Source organism: Triturus cristatus, chromosome 6 (assembly GCF_964204655.1).
Source record: "Triturus cristatus chromosome 6, aTriCri1.1, whole genome shotgun sequence".
NCBI classification, from domain to species: domain Eukaryota; kingdom Metazoa; phylum Chordata; class Amphibia; order Caudata; family Salamandridae; genus Triturus; species Triturus cristatus.
The window spans coordinates 332,124,441-332,146,711 of record NC_140589.1 but is presented as its reverse complement, the minus strand read 5'-3'; the positions used below and the strand labels follow the sequence as shown (position 1 = coordinate 332,146,711).

At 46.7% G+C, this 22,271-nt stretch overlaps 1 protein-coding gene across 1 annotated transcript in view; it reads right to left on the bottom strand.

Moving 5' to 3' along the window:
- Positions 1-3,478: 3,478 nt before the first annotated feature.
- Positions 3,479-22,271, bottom strand: part of NOL10 (nucleolar protein 10) — a 727,799-nt gene continuing 709,006 nt past the window's right edge. The window contains exon 21 of the mRNA XM_085610703.1: positions 3,479-3,870. Within this exon, the coding sequence (XP_085466829.1) occupies positions 3,751-3,870 (120 nt within the window). The 3' untranslated portion in view covers positions 3,479-3,750. The remainder of the gene's footprint in view (positions 3,871-22,271) is intronic.

Here is a 22,271-nt window from a genome sequence, read left to right as displayed (position 1 = left end):
CCATTAAAGAGGCTTGCACGTCCCCAGAGAAGCCAGTGGATTATATCCAAGAGTGATGCCAAAGCACCACGCTAGTTCCAACTGCTCTGCCTAACCTAACAGTAGTGCCCAGTCTCAAAAAGAGGATACCCTTTGCAGCGTCCTGACCATTCTGGATGGTTTGATTCAAATTGGCCCAAAATGTCTCAGGGACTGGCGGCTAGATCTTGCCAACCATGTGACATAAAGAATGGCTATACCTTCTCAGCAAATAGCTGGCATTAACTGACCGAGGGGGGATGCTAGGTTAGCCAAGGAAAACATCCGCTTTCCAAAAGTCTCAAGGAATATTGTCTGTGTCAGGTTGAGTTGTGGAAAAAGAAATGGGGTTCACCCTACTGGTGGAAACTTGAACGACCAAACACTCTGGTGAAGGGTGCTGTGTCAAAGAATCAGGGATGCCTGGAGCTGGCCTGTGTTGTCTAGCACTTTTCTTGTTCACTGGAGGACCAGAACAGGGCCTCGAGTAGGTGACCATAACAGTGTGGATCCATGCCTCATTAAATGGGAGTAATGGCTCCAAATAAGTTTGTTCAGGTTGCAAACATTCAGTTAGGACACAGTGGTGGCTGTCTTGGAACGGGGGTGGTGGGCGGGGTTGGGGGGAATGTGTTAAAAAGAGGGAGGCAGTATTCAGACTTAAATCCCACACAGATCCTTGGAGCCTGAATATGCACCAGAGAAAGTTAGAAGGGTCCTGAAAATTTGCAACATGGCTTTGCTAAAGGCCTCGGTTTGTTGTGACTTCGCCAGTGGACCCAAAAACTCCGGGTACACTGGGATCAAATGCCGAATCGACTCTACGACGGGGGACTGACAGTGAGACCTTGAGGCACCCTGATGTTCTTGTGACTTCTCAGGTAGAGTGTGGCAGGGCTTGGCCAAATTCTACTTAGTCTTCCTGAGCTTCTGCTTTAACTTCCCAGCAGATTTGGACCACAACAACCACCTGTCTCAAGAAAGTGCTTGAGAGAGGGGAACGGGTCTGAATACTCAACTTCGAGTAGGACTTCAGAGGCTTCTTTCGTGTCAGGGGACATGCAACTTGGCTCAGTGTTCCCGATCGCTTTCGGGTTCATAAGGACACACTCATCTTAGGACTAGTTGCGTGCCAAACACCAGAAGCAGACCTCATGAGAATCTGTCACAATCAACTGTTTGCGACAGTTCCTACAAAACTTAAACCTTGTAGATTTAGGCGAGGACATTGTTCCCTTGAACACTGGAAACACAATTTTGAAGAAACAACTTGTCAACTGACAAGGAAAAAGTTGGGAGTTAGCCCTGGTTCCGCATATACAAAGGCGCGACAAGACGTTACATCAGAGCTCAGAGGTTGGCTTTTAAGGAGCTCTGTTCATCACTTCTGGGTCAGAAAGAAATTAGCATGGCGCCACTTGATGCTACCCAGCAGCACAGGAAGATTGATGTTAAACGTTCCAGATTCAGTCTGGTGCTTGGGGACAGTCTAAAGGCGAGTAATCTTTGTTTAAAAGTATCCATCAGAAATGGTTTATTGTTCTAATGTAACACCTTACTATATATGGCTCTTGACCTCAATGTACTGTCTAAAGCAGAGTTTGAGCACATCATTAAAGGATTTCTCTTTAATGGATAACTAGCTTAGCAGTTCATGTGAACTTTATTTCTCTGATGCTTCACAATAACAAGCAGGTAGCAAAACTCAAACTTCTGTGGACTGCAAAATCCTTTAACTGTTAGATACAGACACCCTACCTCAAATATTATCAAAAGAACTAACCTACAAGGCTACAATTCAGAATCCGGTCACAGTCTTAAGATATGAGAAACATGGAGCCGCCTGATATAAAAGATTGAAAGAGCAAGCAGTCTGTAAAATATCTAGGTCAGAGCCTTCATATATAAAATTAAAAAATGTTAACTTTCCTCACTGACTGAAATTATGCTCAAGGAGATGTTGTGGGCTTTGTTGAGATCCTCCTTTCAAATCTTTGAGTGCTTTACGGTTAATGCTTGCAAATGCTTGGCTACATGACCAATTCGCCTACCACACTCTGTTGATACACAAACTGTAAGTTACACTCTTCACTTTTTCCAATGTATTTTTAACAGCTGGAGAATTCTTAGAAAAGTTGTTTTTTCCAACAATGAAAATGGAGACCAAAAGCAAGAATGTATTATTAGCAAAGTTATTTTGATTCAGGATTTTTAAGAGCAAACCCAATAACACTGCTGCTTAGTTGTGCACCGTTATTACTATCTGCAAACAATTTGTTTTAAATATAAGACTTAGGACCAGATGTACGACATGATTTTGCAAGGGCCATGTACAAAGCCTATTTAGCGAGTCGCAAATTATTTGCGACTCGCTAAACAGGTTTTGCGACATGCTATAAGGAAGGGGCGTTCCCTTCCTAATAGCGACCGCAGAGCCATGTAGGAATGTTTTGCAACCAGCAATTACCTCCCTCTTCCTTTGTGACTGGCTCCAAAAATACTGCCAGACCTTTAAAAAAAAAAATCAAATGAAAACGTTTAATTTAATTTTTTTTAAAAGCATCCCATTTTCCTTTAAGGAAAACTGGCTGCATTTTTTTTTTTAAACTACTTTATTGAAAAGCAGCCCCAGACATGGTTGTCTGCTAACCCAGCAGGCCACCATCCCTGTGGGGGCCTGTCATTCCCAATGGACTCGCTAATTGCGAGAGGCTCATTAATATTCATGTGCCTTGCAATTTGCGTTCCAATTGGGAATCTCAAACAGTGTTAAACACACTGTTCTACATACAAAAAAGCGCCACGCAAATTGCGAGTCGCAAATGACTCACAATTTGCTAGGCGCTATTTTGCACGTCGTACATCTGGCCCTTATTCTGGAGACTTTGAAGGAAGTCTGTTAGTGCAAGAAAAAGGCAGAACACTGATCAAGAGTGTGTAACAAGACAGTGTCAGGGGTGCTTCAAAGGCAGGCGAGCACCCGATGACTAGGAGTATGCTGTGGCATCGATTGCTGGCTCTCACTCGGCAGAAAGAGATCAATCTTCACTGCTGCCACAGGACTCTGCTGGCTCTGAATTAACTCCATCATTTTCTGTAAAATGGTAGTCCATTTGATATACTTGAGCGATGAACTGTTGCAGTTCTTTAAATGTACAACACAATCAGACAACCCAAAGTCCAAATTGTTGTTCTATTGTAGTGATCCAGTTGTCAACTGGGAACAGCTGCAGAAACACAACAAAACATCTGAAGATAGGTATTGGAAACACAAAATGTAAAAGAATAATATATGAGAAACACACTAGGTTAGGTCCCATCAAAATTATAATTTTGAATGAGCAAGCGCAAGGATTTGAATTCTAGCGCTAATACTTACTTCCTGAGTTCCTAAAAAGCATTCACTTGAATGCTATAAAGGTCGCATTGCAGAATGTCAAACACCATCAAACAAGTTATCTAAAAGTTATCTAAAAGAGGTTTATTGAGAGGCGGTGATGTGCATGGCGGATTTACAAACCAGTCATTTTTCCGGCTGCAATGACGATGTGCAGCCTCGTCTTAGCACTCTGGAGTATAAGATAAGTCCAAGCCCATGGTAGGCTAGATAGGTATGTTCATTAGGTAGCTTCAGTCCCTTTGTAGGTGTTGATTCCTATTTACAGAGCAATTCACTTCTATTGATGAGACGTTCTTGAAATCCCAGATGGAAAGCTGTGAAACGGAGAGCTGTCAGAAGAAGGCGCGGCCCTTTTGAGGTTTACTCTTCAGATGGCCCGCAGAACGTCGAAGCTTTCTCCTCTCCTCCTGATGTTTCTTCTCATCTTCCTGACGTTTCTTCTGCTGTTCAGACTAGTTTGGATGGGGGCGAGGGCGGGAGACAAAAAAAAGACAAATTAATAAAAAGTCTCCTACTCAAGAACAATAAGCAGCATACTTATGTACTGAACTGTACAAGTATAGTGCTTCAAGGCACTTCGACGAGGAGCTATTACCCAACTCAATGGTATTTATTTGATCGTAATCTGATGTCTCTAACTAGGGTGCTGTCATTTGAACCCATTACATTCTGGTCAAACACCCAAACGTGCACTAACCCCATCCCTCTTTCTAATAAGATTAAGTCAAGTTACTAAACATGGTTAACTCTGTGTCCTTCTCAAGAACTAGCATAAGCATTAAGGGTTAGAATCTAGCTAATATTTTGGTGCTTTAAAAACACAAATAAATAAATACCGATTTTCAAATTTATACATCTCTGCGTTTCATCAAATGAACTTACGTCCTCCTCCCCCAAAAATGGCAAAGAGTCACTCTTTTATCGGGAATAAACAACAAGGACAAATGAAGCTACCGTCTATAGTCCCCCAGGTCCAATAAAGACACTTCTTTACCCATCGCTTTTCAAACTAAGTTTCTATTTCGGACCAGTGGAGCGAAAGTGTGCGTCTCAAAATTAAAAAGCAAGTACTGCCAAAACACTGCTCAAGAACTGTAGTTCTAGATTGGACAGGATGTCCTGTAATTTATTTTAAGTGTCTTGTAAGTTTTACCATTTCCCTAAAACTGATTTACAAACGCATTTAGAGCAGATTTAGTCTTCCAGGACAATTTAATGATCCGGTTTCAAGTTCAGGCATGTAAAGAGGCAAGAGATCCGCGAAACTTCTCACAAGAAGCTGCCTTTATGTATCTGGCAAGCGTCATGTCCATGCCTGGATGACACAAATCCATTAATCGCCAAACAAACTATGTTGCTGTTTCAGTCAACATTTTGTTCCAAGGACAGCTGCAAGAATATTGTACGTCACGGTACACAAATATCAGCCGCACTTCCAAGAAAAGCTCTTTAACTTTTTCAACATTGTACGTTTCTTTGTATTTAGACTGGATTAAGTGCGTTCCATGACCTCATACTTAAGCAGTGCCAACCCTTTAATTAGCTTCAATATATGCGAATATATCACGTTTCACTTGTTTCTCACTCGTTGGCACTCAATTCTACTCACTCACAGCGATTTTTTTCAAGTACAAATCGATTTAAATATATTAAACATGTATATCACAGAAGTATCCTTGACAACTTTCATAGTGATGGCAAGAAAACGGATTGTGGACTAGATATGAGGGATGGAGAACGAATAAAACAAGCATTAGCAATGCAATAGGACTCGCATTTGCAAGAGTTTAAGTTATTGGCATTTTAAATGACAATGCCTTTTATTTAAGTTTTGATATTTATCAAAACATATAAATAAGAGGCATTGTCATTTACAATCCCAATAGCGCCAACTCTCGTAAATGCGAGACATATTCAAAGAAGCGGGCGCCATTGCAGGCTGCTTATAAAGTGAAAGAGTGCATGGCGCGCTGAGTGTTGCAGGAAAGCATGTCGTGCCTGCAGTAGGAGAATCTATTTAAAGAAAATAATGCTTACAGACTAAAAAAGACGTACCATGTAACAACCGAAATAAAAGGGCCAGTCATTATGGGAGGTTAGAAATGAAGACAAGGCAGTACTAAGGAGGGACTAACAAGCCTATTAAGGAATCAGAAGTCAGCATTTACGAAGGACAATGACACAAGCCAATGACAAATATAGGCGGAGAGCGGGTGGGGCTTCTATTTCATACTCCAATACAGCATGGCTCGCAGAGCAGCGCATGCACTGCTCAGGCTCGACCTAACAAATGGATGGATGAAAGAATGGAGAGGAACGTGCACAAAAGTCATTAACGCCCCAGGCCCCCTTTACACTTGATGAAGTCATAGGCACTTCAAAACCCACCAGGGTTTTAGAGTGATACAAGTAAAGCATTAAGACACAGACATGGGTGAAAAACGGGAGATGTGTAATTACTTCAGTGGAAAGTTAAAAAAAAAAAACAACAAAAAAAGACACAGGCCTGACTTCGTCAATAAAACATGAAATGGCCACGGAAGACTGTGAGCCATGAAGCTCTATGTATATTGCACAAAATTCCTTCACAAAGCTCATACAATTGCATCGTGACCCACGGAATTGTCACAGCCACTGTGAGTAAGAAAGTGTCCCTTCAGCTAGGAGTTTTCCCCATAAGCCATGAAATTGCCCGCACTTACGCATATAATGAGACGGAAAACTATAGGGGGAGAACAGGAGATGGGAGCTAAGTTGAACAAAATAGATCAAAAGCTACAATAAGGCCAGGAAGAGGTGATACATGTGAGCAAAAGAGGCAAAATAAAATTAACGAATTACCAGACAGACCGTAAGTAACACACACAGAACACATGACTCTATTCCTTTCTTCGGACACAAGAAATGAATTCACACATTAACACCAACAACTCGGTGAAACAAGGCACACATATCGAACATCCACTTAGAGATTAAGGATGAACCCTGTTTACCCCAAGCACACTTCGAAACAGCACACAGCGGGCATATACATCCCCTAATGCACCATACACGAATGAATGGATGCGAACACACCATAACATGCACTCACAGAAATCACCAAATGCGAAAACACACATTCATTCAGCCACCGTTAAAGGCACATATACACAAATCAAACATTTTCAAATGCACGCACACATGCCACTCAATGCACACAAACGCCATCAAATGCACAAACGCACATTATGTTACACAAACACCCACATACATACATCAAGTCGACACACTAGTTTGTTATTTTGTCATTGGGATAGAAGCAAAGACGCACTCCACAGAGCTGAAAACACTCATAAAACACTTGTATTTTCACAGTAGGTGTCTAATAGCAAGGACACACAAAACAGCAGCAGAGATAACACGTCTCAACGAAGACCTTGGAAACCGGAAGCTGACAACTTTGCAAGCAGTCGGTATTGTGCACCGTTGGTGCAGCATCCGCAGACACACAGTAATAAGCAGTATACATTGATCATTTAACAACGTGTGACTGAGTGCAAAAATACAACTGAAGCAGCATCATGCATTCCCCATGCACTAACTAGTCATGTCTTCTGCTCCGACCCAGCCCTTCCCTCCCCTTTCGAGCCCCCTCCATCCCCACCCTGCCCACGCTTCTCCCAAAAGGAGTTTGGTAAGCGGCGCCATGTAAAAGAAAGGCGCAGCTCGTTAAACTCTATTTTTTCAATATTTTATGCTTTTAGTAAGCAGCGCAGCATGCTGTATGTGCCGCGCTGCTTATTAAAAGCATCAAATATTATAAAAATAGAGTTTGGCGAGCCATGCCTTTTGTTGTAGTGAGGTGAGGCGGGATTTGCAGAAAGCCCATCAGAGTTTGGTGAGCGGCGCAGAGTTAAAGAAATGCGCAGGTCATTAAACTCTATTTTTTCAATGTATTTTACTTTTACTAAGCAGCGCAGCATGCTGCCTGTGCCGTGCTGCTTATTAAAAGTATAAAATATTATAAAAATAGAGTACAGCGAGCCAAAACCCCGAATACAAATAACACCATTACCGCAGAGGCTGCCGCAATGTTTAACAAGCTGTCACTTTTGAATAAGAAAAAAAAAAAGTGCTCACCCACCAGAAAAAGCTCTAACGCAGCAAGTAAACGATCCAGTCCGGATGGGCCGTCCGAGAAGGAGACAGGGCGGTAACAAAGAAGCCTCATTTTGAATCAAAAGCCAGCGTTTAGCATAAACGATGACGCCAGCCAATCAAAATGATGGGCGGGGCTTCAACTCCACTTCTGAAATCTCCTCGATTACAATAAGCCTCGCAGAGCGAGTAGCGCATGTGCGCTGCAACGCAGGCCTGCGAGACCTAAAAACTGGATAAAAGGCCTACCCCCGCTTTAGCAGATTAAACAGGGGCAGCTACGGAGCCCCATTTGCTGATGAACTTGGTCCATTACAACATTAATTAGTTATTTATTGGCCTCTGCTGTCCGTACATTTGCAGACAAGCGCTCATAAATAATATTGCCCAGGCATATTAGGACGGGGGCTGCGGTTCTTAGGCTGACATGTACAGTGAATAAAACAAAAAGAGAAGTGATAAAAACAGAGAGAGAGAGAGAGAGAGAGAGAAACATGGAAATAATTACTGTGAAAAGAGAAAGAAAAGAACGAAACGGGGAAGATGGGGAGAAAAGGGATGAGCTGATGAAAAGGGGAAAGGAAGATATGGAGGAGAAAAGAATGGCTAAAGCAAAGATGAAAACATGAAAGAAAACAAGGAAAGAAACATGAAAGGGAAAATAATGAATGAGCAGATGGCAGGTTGAAAGGATGGAAAGATAAAAGGATAGCTGGAAGGGCAAAAAGATAGATGGAAGGATAAAAGAATGGCTGGAAGTGCGAAAGGCAGAATAAAGAGAAAGGTGAAAGGATAGACTGAAGAAAAGATTGTTAAAGTAAAGTATGAATGGGAGGAAGAATTGACTAATGGGAGACAAAGTGGAGGATGAAAGAGCGAAAGGATGGATGTTGGAAAGATGTATATATACATGGATATGCTGACGGATGAAAGGGTGGACACATGGAAGAATGGAAGAAAGCATAGTTAAATGAGTGAAAGAACAGAAAGGTGAAGGGAAGAACAGGTGAAGGAAAGAACAGATGGATGGATGAACAGCTGGAAGGGTGAGAGTACTGATTACCAAATGTTTGGAAGGAGGAATGAATGAAACTCTTCTAAGGAGGGCCGGGTTCACTGGTTTAGCATGCTTGGTGTGACTCGAGGTATCATTCAGAGTGGGGGGGGGGGGGGGGGGGGAGGGGAGTATTTCAATTTTGAGGCAACTCCCTTGCCTGCAGAAGCATTATTGAAGGCTCTTCAAAAATATTAATCATGTAAACTAAATCCAACGGATTCAAGAAGAGAATTCCAAAGGTACGCAATTTGCTCAAGTTAAATTTAAAAAAGAAGTATTGGTAAAACCAGTAACTCTCGCCTTCGATCTGTCTTAAGTGTTCAACACTGCACATCACCAGACCCTCTTGTCCACCCTGTGCTCTCACGACGATATGGCCTAGACAGCCTGAAACGAATCTATTGATTACTCTTGTACAAAGAGTAGTTCATGCGGATGAAGACCTGATTCCCCTCACTCTGAGCAACCTGTGACGTCCTTTAGGGTTTCACACTCTCCTCGTCTATTCTTAATGCTGTTCTTAAAATCCGAAGGCTTCTCCTTGTAACTTAAAACATCGCATTAACTTAAATGCTCATAACTATTTCAAGCTTCATGGAAATCCTTGTGCAGATCTAGATATTCGCTGCACACCTGAAGCTGAATATGACCAAACTAAATTTTACTAATCTTCCTTAGGCCCGCTTTTACCCCCCTCTCTCACACAGCACACAATTTCTCAGAATCTACATTGACTTATGTCCCTTCTTTAGAACCAAGCATTGGCAAAGCCAATAGGTTTTGCCTAGGTGAAATCTATTGGATTTGTTAATTTTTTTCACATGTTGCACAGCAGCGAGACATGGTTAAAAAAAGAAAAGAAAAGTGATATGACATGGCCAGCGTTGAACGCATCATGGCATGTCTTTTTTTGGTTTAAGCCACGCTTTTGTGCAACATGTAAAAAAATAGTGCGGGTGTTTGGAGGGGGTCACACATTGGGCAGTGGGAGGAGGGCGGGGGCTAGCTAAAAAACAACGGAGCGTGCGGGTGGCGGGGAAACACCGGTGGGACTAAAGAGTTACATTTGGACATGCACTCAGGAGGGGAGGATGTCCAAAAGTAACAAAAGAGTACTTGCAGGAGCCTGTGGCCAGTGGAAGGACACTGGCCATACGAAGATGTACTTGGTCCATAATACACAGCATAGACACACTGAGAAGCCCAGGAGGCAGCTGAGGCGAGAAGGAGGTGCTGACCAATGGTAAGTTAAGAAACAAGAGTGACGTGGGAGCCAAGGTAAGCAATGGGTGGGCTATAAGCCCCTTTAAGATTTGTTTTGAATAACAATAGTTTTCGCAGACTGCGCATACGTGCCGTAGGAGAAACCTAACGACATGAGCAAAAGACAAAAACAGTTTTGTTTCATCATACCTTCCACCGCACACCAAGCTATAAATTGCTGCCTCTAACTTCTGTTCAACTAGATAGGGTCTCATCCTGTTCCACATCACCTGGAAAAATACATTTCTAGCTGGCTGCCAATTACCACTTGGTCTCGCACAAGGTTATTGTCAATGCTGCTACATTCCTGGGTCAAAAAACGTGTGCACATATACCACACCTAGTTAGAGTAGCACTAGCTCTTTCTGCTTGTAACCAGTTCAGACATTACTTTATTATACAAAAGGAAATTCAGTTCAAGAAACCAAACTATCTTGCTGGAATATTTCCAACTTTAATTTGAAAACCACATAATTCAGAAGGCGAAAAAAGACAAGCAATGGCAAAGACAACTGTTCTCGCTTTTCCAATGCTTGCTTTTTGTTGATATTGGCTTTGCCAATGCTTGTAAAAGTACACCAGCACTGACAAATCAGAGTGGTGGCTGGCCATCTTGGAAGTATAGGAAATAATGACCAGCCATTTTGGAACGATATGAACGTAGCCATCTTGAAAGTATAGGAAATAATGACCAGACCTTTTTGGAACAATATGAACATAGCCATCTAGGAAGTGTAAAAGGCATATGTTATTTATCCTGAGTGCTGAGAAATATGAACTGTCTAGAGTCCAGTATATTCTTTATAATGTTCCAATATATTCTTTCATTTTCTTATTCTCGTCTTCTCATACAGCCAGCATTTATTACAATTCCTGTAGCCAATATGTGTGTTCACCATGTTGGGGTATGCACCATCGACTTTGTCAGGGTGAACGCCAACAGTTGACACAAGCTGGAGTACTCTCTGGTAACGTGATGAATGGATTTAGAGTACCTTCATAAAAATATTTACGATATGACCTACTATGGGACGCACTAGGTTATACTTGGTGGACACTACAATAGTTCAAGACTGTTTTAAGTGCGCCCAACTACATTAAGAGTTTGGCCCTGAAAAAGTGGATGAGGGTATGAGGACGTACAGGAAGAAGACACCTTTTCCCTTGTGTTGGTGGGACAATGGCTCCTTTTCCCCTTTGGATGGGAGCGCCTGGGCTTCCTCATGAAGCGGCGTGAGCCATTCCTTTGGTGAGGGTATACTTGTAAGGATCGAAGGGAGGGTATGTTTAGTGGGGCTCAAATGAGCTCCAGGCAGTAGCCATGCTCGATTATAGACGAGACCCACTGGTCAGGGGTGATTTCCTCCCAGTGGGAAAAACAACCCTGAAGCCTCCCCAGACAGGCGTGGAGTGATAACGGAGGATGAGAGGTAAGTCAGTTCTTAGAGGTAGAGGCTCCTTTACTGGGGAAACCTCTGCCTCAACCAATAGAGCTGTTCCCTCAGAAGGACCCTGCTGGTGATAACCCTGTTGCTGCCTCTGGTAGGACTGGGTGTTATCTGGGGAATTGGATTTAAAGCCTCCTCTGCATTGTTGTCTATGAAAGGAAACCCTGCCAGAAGGGACCAAGGCACCCATCGCCTTGGCCACCTTCGTGTCTTTCTGGAACTTCTCAAGCATGGTGTCAGTCTGAGGTCCGACAAGGTGCTCCCCATTGAACAGGAGGTTGATAAAGTTCTGTTGCACCTCTGGCTTGAAGCCAGACACCCCAAGCCATGAGTGACGACGCAGGAGGACAGAGGTGTTGACTCCCCTGGCCGCAGTGTTGGCTGCATCTAAAGCACAGCGAATGGTGGCAGTTGAGATGGCCGTGCCTTCGTAGACAACTCCGCTTCCCTCTTGTGATGACAGTCCGGGAGGTGCTGCAGGAGATCCTCCATCTCTTCCCAGTGTGCCTCGTCATACCAGGAGAGGAGGCATACGGAGTTGGAGAATGTAGTTGAGCTTATATATGTAAATGTAGTTGAGCTTATATAGCGCACAGCTACCACAGAGGGTTTCCCGGCGCTTGCTTAGGGAACCCGTCCTGGTATTCCCCTGTGAGATAGCAGGGTATCCACAAGGTGAAAGTCAGGCATCCCGCCGCGAGGGGCCGTTGTGGAGATTAAGCAAGCTATTGCCCAGAGTCGCAGAGTGTGAACCCGTGAGTCGAGGAGGCACCGGGGCGAGAATTATCGAGTCCGTGGAGTTTTTAGCCCAAGACCCACTGAGGCGGGGAATTGAACCCTGGTCCAGGACCGATCTCAGCTTCCGGGTCTGCCGCCTCTAACCCCTGAGCCACACTTCTCCACCGGTGCGTGGCAGCACCCACCGCAACTTGTTTTCCCACAGCCTCAAAGTACTTGGATCTCTTATCAGAAGGTGGCCGTTTCCTGTGAATTGTGCTGCTGCTCTATTCCTGGCGGTAGTGACCACCAGGGAGTCAGATGGAACATGACCTATGATATAGAGAGCCACAAAACCCTTGGGGCCTGATTACGATGTCAGTTGGAAAGTCTCGAACCGCCGTTCGGAGGCTTTCTGACCGACATGGTAGGTTTAAAGTCCGACAACCGTATTATGATGATGGCGGTCAGAGTTTAAACCGGCTGAGGAATCTGAAGCGGTCCGGACGGGCTAAAGTAGCCCTCATAATCCCTTAAGGAGGGCATTTCTGCTGTCAGGATTATGAATTTAGGTTTCCGACAGCCAATCTATGTTGGCCTTTCCAGCATGGATTGGCTTTGGAGGCCCCTAGCAGGGTCCTCTTACCCTCTGGCCCTCCGCATTTGGCCCTGGAGGGCACGGTGCCCCCCCTGAACATCCCTGCACCATGTGGCAGGCACCGTGAGGTGCAGGGATATTTAAAAACTTCCATTTTTCAATGGGAGCTTGTGCTGATGGCGGTTTCAGCCTGCCACTTAAGCTCCCATTGAATAATGGAAGTTTGCAACCAAACCATAAGAGGTTGCATCCTAATTGAGCGGTCAGAACCAACGACCTATGGTCGGTTGATTCCTTCCACGAAACGGTGTCAGTCGGAGGGAACTGCGACTGACATCATAATTAGGCCCTCATTATTCTCCTCCCCTTCTTAATCACAACGGAGTGGTAGCCTGGACATACAGGGAACATATTCTACCTCACGATTCTGTTCCAAATGTTTTGTACTCACTCTTAGTATCCTTGCTGTAGCTTTGAACGAATGGGGATTGGCCCCAATTAAAATACATCTGAGTCTTGTGATCTGTGTCAAGAATAATTATTTCACCCCAGATGTAGCTCTTGAATTGGCAGGCAGCTCAAACACACATAAGAAGTTCCTGTCCTTGGTGCTCGGGCCTGGGCTGGAGTGCTCCGGTGTCTGTGTTGCTCTTGGCCAGGGCAGGTGAATCAGGCTCGATTTCTGTTGTATCAGGGGTCCACTAGTGCTCAAGCCCGAGCGTTTTAGCTTGGTGGTTGTTCCATTTTGTTCGGGCGACAGATGCTTCTGTTTTCGAAGTATAGGGTGGGGGGTGGGGGATTGGGGTTGGTTTGGGGTTGTTTCTTCCTCCTCGGGAAGGTTTTGTTGGTGGGGGGTGACTCCCTCTTTGTTGTTGTTCCACGGCATCTTGTAACCGTTGACCTGGTCTCCTGCTCGCTGTCCCGCTGTCCTTCCTCTCTAGGGGCTTGCGCAGCCGCGCCTCCATTGGCCCCCTCTTCTGTCCTGGACCATGGCTGACCCGCCTGTTCCCAAGGCCGCCATGCGTGTCTTGTCCTGGAATGTCAATGGTCTCTTAGATCGCTTTAAACGCATGGCGGTCCTTAAATATGCGCAGCGTGCAGAGATTGACGTGCTCCTTCTCCAGGAGACCCACCTTCTGGGCAATAAATGTCCCTTTCTTACCCGCTATGGTTATGATGGGGTGTGGCACTCAGGTTTTGCGAGGGGATCCCGGGGTGTCGCTATCCTGCTCCGCAAGTCCTTTCCCTTCGTCCTGGCCCAGGTGCACTTGGACCCCCAGGGCATGGTAGTGGCAGTATGTGGTACTCTTGAGGGGCGACCACTCACCTTGATGTCCCTTTACGCGGCTCCGTCCCTCCTGTCATCGGCCCTCTCTTACACCGCGGGCCTCCTCCCGACGCTTCCGGCGGGCTCACTCATTCTAGGCGGAGATTTTAATGCAGTCTACACGCCCCATCTGGATTCGACGGGACCGTTATCCCTGGCCCGAGTCGCTCGCGCAAAGCAGCTCTCGACCTGGGCTGAATCTCAGGGCCTGTGCGATGTTTGGAGGATCTGGCACCCGCAGGCTCGCCAGTACACCCACACGTCGGCAGCTCAACACTCCCATGCCCGGATCGACCTCATCTTCGTCCCGGCTACCGAATGCGCAGGGGTGCAGGATGCACGCATCCTCCCGAGAGGCCTCTCGGACCACTCGCCAATGCTCCTTGCTCTTGGCCCACCGCCCCTTTCTGCCCGTCCGATGTGGCGTCTGAACGCTTGGTTCCTCCATGACAAGGCTTTTCGGAAAGTGGTCGGTGGCGAGATAGCTGATTACTATTCTCACAATGCGGGATCCGTCCCCTCCTTTGCCGTCCTTTGGGAGGCCGGCAAGGCGACTATTCGGGGGGCCGCTAAGGGGCATGTGCAACGGCAGAGACGTGCTCGATCCCAGAAACTCGCGGCTTGCGAAGCTCAAGCCTTGGAGCTGGAGCGCAACCAGGGGGCATTGGGAGACAGCACACGGTCGCGCCGCCTGGCCTTCCTGCGGGAAGAGATTCGCCTACACTCTCTGGAGGCGGCGAAGACTCTGTGGCGCTCCTCGGTGGCCCGGGTATACGGATGGGGAGACAAAAACGGTACACTTCTCCACCGGCTGGCCACTTACCCCCGGGCGGGCAGGATTATTCCTGCCATCAAGGATTCTGCAGGCGGAACCCGAACGGTCTCGGTGGCAATGGCCCAAACTTTCGCTGACTATTATTCCCGGTTGTATCGAACCCAGGCGTCTGAGCTCTCCCTTGAGGAGTTGCTGGGGGCGACTGGGGCGGTGCTTGGGCGGCTGGGACGGGAGGTTTCTGAGACCCTCGATTCGCCTATCGCGCTGCAGGAGATTGAGGAGGCGATTAGCCGCCTGGCGCCCGGGAAGACCCCGGGACCTGATGGGTTCCCTCAGGAATACTATGCTCACTATCGTGAGACCCTGGCCCCGAGGCTTCGGGACCTGTTTGCAGAGGTGGTGGAGACGGGTTCGTTCCGGCCAGAAACGGACACAGCTACCATAGTTGTCCTTCCCAAGACGCAGCCCCCATCGCAGTCCTGCTCAGACTACCGGCCGATATCCCTTATTAATACCGAGCTCAAGATCTATGCCACGGTCCTCGCGCAGCGGTTGCGCCCGTCTCTTGCCTCCCTGGTCCGCCCGGACCAATGTGGATTTATGCCGGATCGGGGGACCAGACACTGCCTGCGGCGCCTGCATCTCGCCCTGGCACACCGAGGACGCCTTTCCCCCTATCTGGCCCTTCTGCTGGTCGACTTTGAAAAGGCCTTCGACTCAGTGGGGTGGGCGTACTTGGGTGATGTCATGGAGCGCATGGGCTTCGGTCCCCGGTTCCGTGCCATGGTCGCGGTCCTGTATGCGAGCCCGCGGGCCCGTGTACTAGTCAATGGGGCTCTATCCCGCCCATTTCTCATAGGTCGAGGGACGCGCCAGGGATGTCCGCTCTCGCCCCTCCTATTCGCTCTGGCCATGGAACCACTGGCTGTACTGATTCGGTCGGACCCCACTCTCCGCTGGTGGGACTGACCAGGTATGACCCCGGACAAGATTGCCCTCTACGCAGACGACGTCCTCCTATATCTCTCTGATCCAGCGACCTCGGGACCCCAGGTCCGCCAGATTCTCCGCCGGTTTGGCCAAGCGTCGGATCTTCATCTGAACCCTAAAATATCCGTGCTGGTCCCGTTACACCCGTCGAGGGAATGTTTCGACTGGCAATCTGACATTCCCCTCCGGAGACTCATTTAAATACCTGGGGATCTGGGTCACCCTCCTTCTGGAACTCTGCTGGGCCCTCAACGTGGCTCCCGTAGTCAACAAGACCAGATCAGATATGCTCAGGTGGCAGTCACTCCCATTGAATCCGCTGGGGAGGGTCGCCCTCTATAAGATGATGATCCTCCCCAAGTTCCTGTACATGTTACAAAATACTCCGTGCCCCTTTCCGCACCCGTGGTTCCGGGAACTGGATAAGATGGCGACTAAATTTCTCTGGGGCGGCGGCAGGCCCCGGTTGGCCTTAGATCGCTGCAGGGTCCCCTCCTATGACGGAGGCCTGAGCATGACTAATCTATATCTATATTATTTGGCCACCCAACTGCTGGTGATTCATGACTGGTTCTCGAATGGGTGGGACGATCCGGCCTATCGACTCGAGGTGCAATGTCTCGGGTTCTCCTCTATCCAGAACATGCTCTATGGGGCAACGGTCCCCCTGTCGCTCTCCGATGTCGTGCCTGCCCCTTTTCTGGCGTGGCGCGCAGCTTTGAGGCACACCCGCTGGTCGGGGATGAAAACACAGCTCACACCGCTTTGGCACGGAACATGGCTGCGGGAGGTGGCGGGACTTGAAGGATTTCGGCAGTGGGATCTTCTAGGGATCTCCAGCCTGGGCGATATATGGCGGGGGAGCCACATGCGTTCCTTCCAGGAGCTTCGGACCCGCTTCTCGTTACAGCCTTCCCAATTTCATAGATATCTTCAGCTGCGCCATGCGGTCCAAGCCCATGTCCCTCTGGACTCCAGATTGCCTGCTCATAGCCCGCCCGAGGGTCAGGTGATGTTAGGGTGTCTGGGGAAGGGGGGAATATCCCGCATATATAAATCCCTGATTAACAATACCCCGGTAGATTGGAGCGGACTAAAACAGCGATGGAAGGTTTGGGTGGGGCCCCTAGATGACGCGGACTGGAGGGACGCCCTTATGGCAACTCGATCGCTTACCACTTCCGCCAGGTTGCGGCTCATCCAACTCTACTACCTCCACGCCGCTTATCTGACTCCGGACCGCCTATATCGTGCAGGCCTCCGCATGGACGCCTCGTGTGCTCGCTGTGGGGTGGATCCGGCAGATTTCTTCCATATGGTATGGTCTTGTTCCCGCCTGGAGAGGTACTGGACAACGATTGAAGCTGAACTAACTGAAGTCCTGGGATGGGAGGTCCCTCATGATCCTAGAATGGCTCTGCTGAGCATCACGGATGGGCTGGATGGGTCCCGTAACGAAAAGTACTTTCTCACTACTGCCCTAATGGTAGCCAAGAGGGATATAGCGGCCGTGTGGTCACAGCCGGACCCGCCCAGAGGGGCTACCTGGAGTAGAGGGGTGGATTGGTGTGCCACTCAGGAGCGGTCGTTGTACGCTGCCCGGGGCTGCCCCAAAAAATTCCGCAAAGTATGGGGGAAATGGCTGGGGGGCCTGTTTTGAAGGGTGGGGCGCAGAGGGCGGGGGGTTGAGGAGGAGGGGTGGGTTTTTACATTTGCTTGTCAATGCTTCCATGATTGAATTTACTGATGCCAAGTTCAGCGAACTGTTGTATGTCATTCTTGATTTTGTTTATCAAAAGAAGTTCCTGTCCTAATAATGGTTATGTTTTCTTTGCATCCCTCAATGTGCGGTACTCAAAAGCCACTGTCAACTCACAAATCATCAGCTAAATACATTACAACTGCTCCCACACCTTGTCACTTGCATCTACAGTGATACATACTTTCTTCTTTGGGTCGAACATACTTAAAATAAGAGCTCTGCACAATTCTTCTGAATGCCGTATCCAGTTCTATTCCTTACTCAAATTTAATCTTCTTGTGCACCCTTGTCAATGGTTCAGGTTTGTCTGAAAGAATTGTGAATACATTTCTCATAAAACTCACGCAGCCCCAGAAACGACACAACTCCCTTTGTACAAACTGGCATGGGAGATTCCGCACAGCTCTCAACAATGTATCCTTTGGTTTAATTCCAATTTGTTCCAACACAAGTCCCAAATAAATATGGTATTTACCTTCAATACTGCTCTTTCTGGTGGATATTCTATTGATGAAGCGGGACGGAGCACCAAGTGAAACACAGACACCACGTATGCGGTGATACTGATACATGCAGTTACCAGAGGGACCGCGACTATTTAGTGTGTAGTCCCAGAAGGTGGTGTGCAGGTACGAAGGACTACAGCAGCCACTTGGCATGAGTGATCAACAAGCAAGGTGTTGCATGGTCCCACACTAGCCCGGATGAAGTTGCTGGAATAATAGTAGGCATCAAAACATGTTGGCCCATTTTGCTATGAATGGCCAAGTAGATGCCGTTTTTAAGTGAGGACACTTACTGCACCGAATAAATCCCCTATGCAATTGAGCGGTACCTCCTTTTAATTGAGGATTGCATCTCCTCTTTTGTGTTGTTTGTGGGACTTGGGAGGCACGCAGTGACTCTTGCACTGATTGTGCTGTCTTTTTTCACTCATTTTCTTATTGATTTCTCAGCTCAGAGGAATCTCTGTACTTTCATCTTTTTCTTTTAATTGGAAAGCTACCGGTGATGATAGTGTGGGCATACTGGTAAACATATGCCAGCTGCTCCCCTTTGGTGTTACTACCGTGAGGTGCTTTCCAATCTTTCACACAATTTTTCACAAAGTTGTGTGGTGATAAAAACATTTTTAGGCTTGTTGAAAACGGTGGTACATGATGATGTTTAATATAAGTTATGAACAGTAGGACATACAGGCAAGTAACAGTTGTACTGTCTTGTCAGGGTAATTTATATCCCTGGTCCTTTGAATTATAAGATACTGTTCTGAGTAGGTCAGGTCTTGTTGAGATACATTGGATATTCTATTGAACCATATAGTCCTCACCTTAGAATATCCCCAAGGTGCCAGACTGTATCCAGAAAAATTGTAGCTGTGCATGTGAGCTGACATCAGCTTCTTGTCTCTTTCCCCATCCGTAGACACAGTATGTGAAAAATTGTTAGTAACAGTATGCTGACCACTAACACGGGAACTTTTAAAGACGTTACATAAGGCCAATACACAAAACGGGTTGGTTGGAAGGCAGAGAGGAATCAGAAGTTAGATATAGTATTTGCCAAAAAAACGATTCTGAATTTAAGTTTGGTTTTCTTGTGATGGAAACTTCTAACTGCAGATTCCTCACCTGGATGTCAATGCAGTAGTGCTTCGTGAGTATATGCGCCAACACCCAGGTCGCAGCAGGCAGATATCTAGAATGGGAAAGCGTTGTGCCAATGCAGTGGCTTTCACATTGGCCCTGGTGGAATGGGCTCTCTGAGTGTGTAGAACAGTGGCCAGTGCATAGAGGATCTTTATGCAGAGGACTATCTACCTTGCCAGGGTTATCTTCTGCACAATATTTCCTTTTGCTTCTCCAGAACACCCAATAAAAAGCACTAGATGGTGCTTGGTACGATCAATCTAAAAACGTAACGTAATTTTGGGCTCAACAGATGGAGCCTCTCCCCCTCTTTTGAGGGGTGAGGGAAAAGCAAAGAAAGCTGGCATAGTGACCGGATTGCCCAACATGGAAGAAAGTCACAACTTTCAGTAAGGAAGCCGCCTAAGTCAATTTCAAAAATTTCTCTGGATAAAAGGTGGTACAAGGAAGTTGCACTGAAAGTTTCTGCAAGTCATTCAAACGACAAGTGGACATAATCGCATTGAGGAAAAAGGTTTCCAAAGTCAGAAGATGCAACGAGGAACTATGCATAGGCTTGAAAGGCTTACACATGCCAAGACCACGTAAAGGTCCCACAGGTGCATCGCAAATGGTTTGGGAGGGAACATGAATGTCAACTCCTTAATAAACCTCATCACAACAGGTTATTTGATCAAGGATGGTTGGTAAGGTAAATGTAGAAAGGCCTGACAAATATCCTTTTACAATGCCCACTGCAAAGCCTTGATGGGCTAAAGGCAAAACAGACAAAAGGACGTCCAACAGGTTTCCTTGTAAGAGGTCAGTATCCCAGGCACCACACCATGTTAAGAGCTTATAAAAGGACCCTGCACAAATGAATTTTGTGGAGAGCAGCCTGGAGGAGAGCATTACATCCACCACTTCAGGTGGCAAAACGAATGCAGTACTTGCTGTCGCTCAATCTCCACACATGGATGTATAAGTTACAAAGGTTCGAGTGAAGGACCCTACCCTTTTGCTGAGATGAGCAAGTTACGTACATTTGGTAACAATCTTTTCGGTGGATACATTATCGAACTGCAGATTCCTTATCTCCCCCACCATCAGACTCGATCAGGAAATTCAAAAGAAGTACTCCTGTGTGTCAATAGGTGGCGTTGAGTGGCTCCGAACTGATGTCATTTTGCTCCGGAAGTGATGAGTTGGGCTAAATAAGTGACACTTGGGAGCACTGGTATCAGTTACTTTCAATGGCTTTTATCATGCCCTCAGATGCAGAGTCCCTCAGCAATTTGGCTTGACCACTTGCACTTCTTTAGTTTGGGATTCTTTTAGATGGAAAAAGAGTTAATTCCTCAGAAGAGGGAGATGAGAGGGTCGGTGAGGAATCTGCGGTTAGGCAGAGTATCCGACAGAAAGAGCGTTGCCCAAGGTAAGTAACTTGTTCTTCTGATGGATAGTTCTAACTGCAGAATTCTCGCCGAATGAACAGATACCAAAATGGTCCCTCCCCACATGGTAGGTTTGTGAAATAGATCACACCGAAGAGTCATGCAGGACTAAGTTGGCAAAATATCTATCTCAACGGACCTGACTGTCAAGGCAATAGTGCTTCATGAATGTGTGTACTGATGACCATGTAGCAGCCTGGCAGATGTCCAGGACAGGCACTCCATGTGCTACCGTAATAGTAGAAGCCTTGGCCCAAGTGGAATGAGTCCTTAATCATTCATGTGGCTGGATTATCCACCTGGATTCAGTTCTTTTTTGTATGTACTGCTTGCCTGTCTCTGCTCCTGTGATGTACACAAAGAGTAGATCGTCCACCCGATGGTCCTTGATGCAATCAATGTAGAATCGTAGGGCTCTCCTCTTTCAAGGGTTGAGGCACAGCAAAGAAAATCAGAAGGGTGACGGCCATCCTGAAATGGAAAGGTGTTACAACCTTCAGAAGAAATGTAGCTTGAGTTTTAAAAACCAACTTATCTGGAAAGAATGTGTAAGGTGACTGGACCGAGAGTACCTGCAACTCACTCACGCAATGAGTAGACATTATTGCAACCAAAATGACCATTTTTTGGGGCAAGAGACATGGGGGACAACCGTTCATTGGTTGAAATGGAATGCACATCAGAAAAGTTGAGAACCAAATTCAAGTCGCACTTTGACATCACAAAGGACAAACTTGCTTTGTAGATCTTTAATGCATCTGCGCACAACAGATGATTTAAACAATGGAGGTTGACAGACAACATCAAAAAAGCCAAAAGAGCTAACATATAGCCCTCAACTGTGCTCAATGGAAGTCCTTGCTGGGCCAATGGGAAAACAAACAAGAACAATTCAAACAGCTTAGCTTGTAGCGGATCAATCTGGCAAGTGCCACACAAAGCCAAAATCTTGTCTCAGAGCCCAGAGTACACTGATTTTGTAAACGGGTGCCTGGCTGCCAGAATAATATCAACAACTTCGGGAGAAACATCAAAGAGAACTAAGAGCTAATGCTCAATCTCCACACATTGAGGTGTAGAGTCTCTGCCCTGTTGCTGCAACATTAGATCCTCCCAAAGCAGAAGCTTGATCGGAGGACAGATGCTTATGTCCAGAAGTTCTGGATGACTTGACCCGGTCAGTCTTGATCTTTTTCAGAACTCAAACCAAGAGGGGCAGAGGCGGGAAGGGATACATGATTCAAGAGCTCCGCTGTAGGCAGAATGAGTCTCAAAGAAAGAGCCTTGTTGGGAACTCTAGTGCGCAAGTTAATGATATTGCGCATTCATGGCGTTGGCGAAAAGACTGAGCCAGGTTCCTCCCCACTGCAGGAAAACGTCCTCCACAACTTCCAGGTGTAAATGCCATTTATGATCCGATCGGTGTTGGTGACTGAATTCATTTGCCCTGGTGCTTAGAGATCCTGCCACGTGGTTTATGACCAGAAAAATACCCTGGCGACTCAACCACTTTCAGAGGCACAGAGCCTCCTGACAAAGGAGCTAAGACCCCACTTTGGTCTGCTTGTTGTAGCACCACATTGCAGTGGTGCGGTCTATGAGAACCTCTACTAGCCTACCCTTCGGATGGTAGGTAGGCCTTAAAAGTCAAGCAAGCCACCTACAATTCAAACAAATTGATGTGGAGGCAGGTTTCC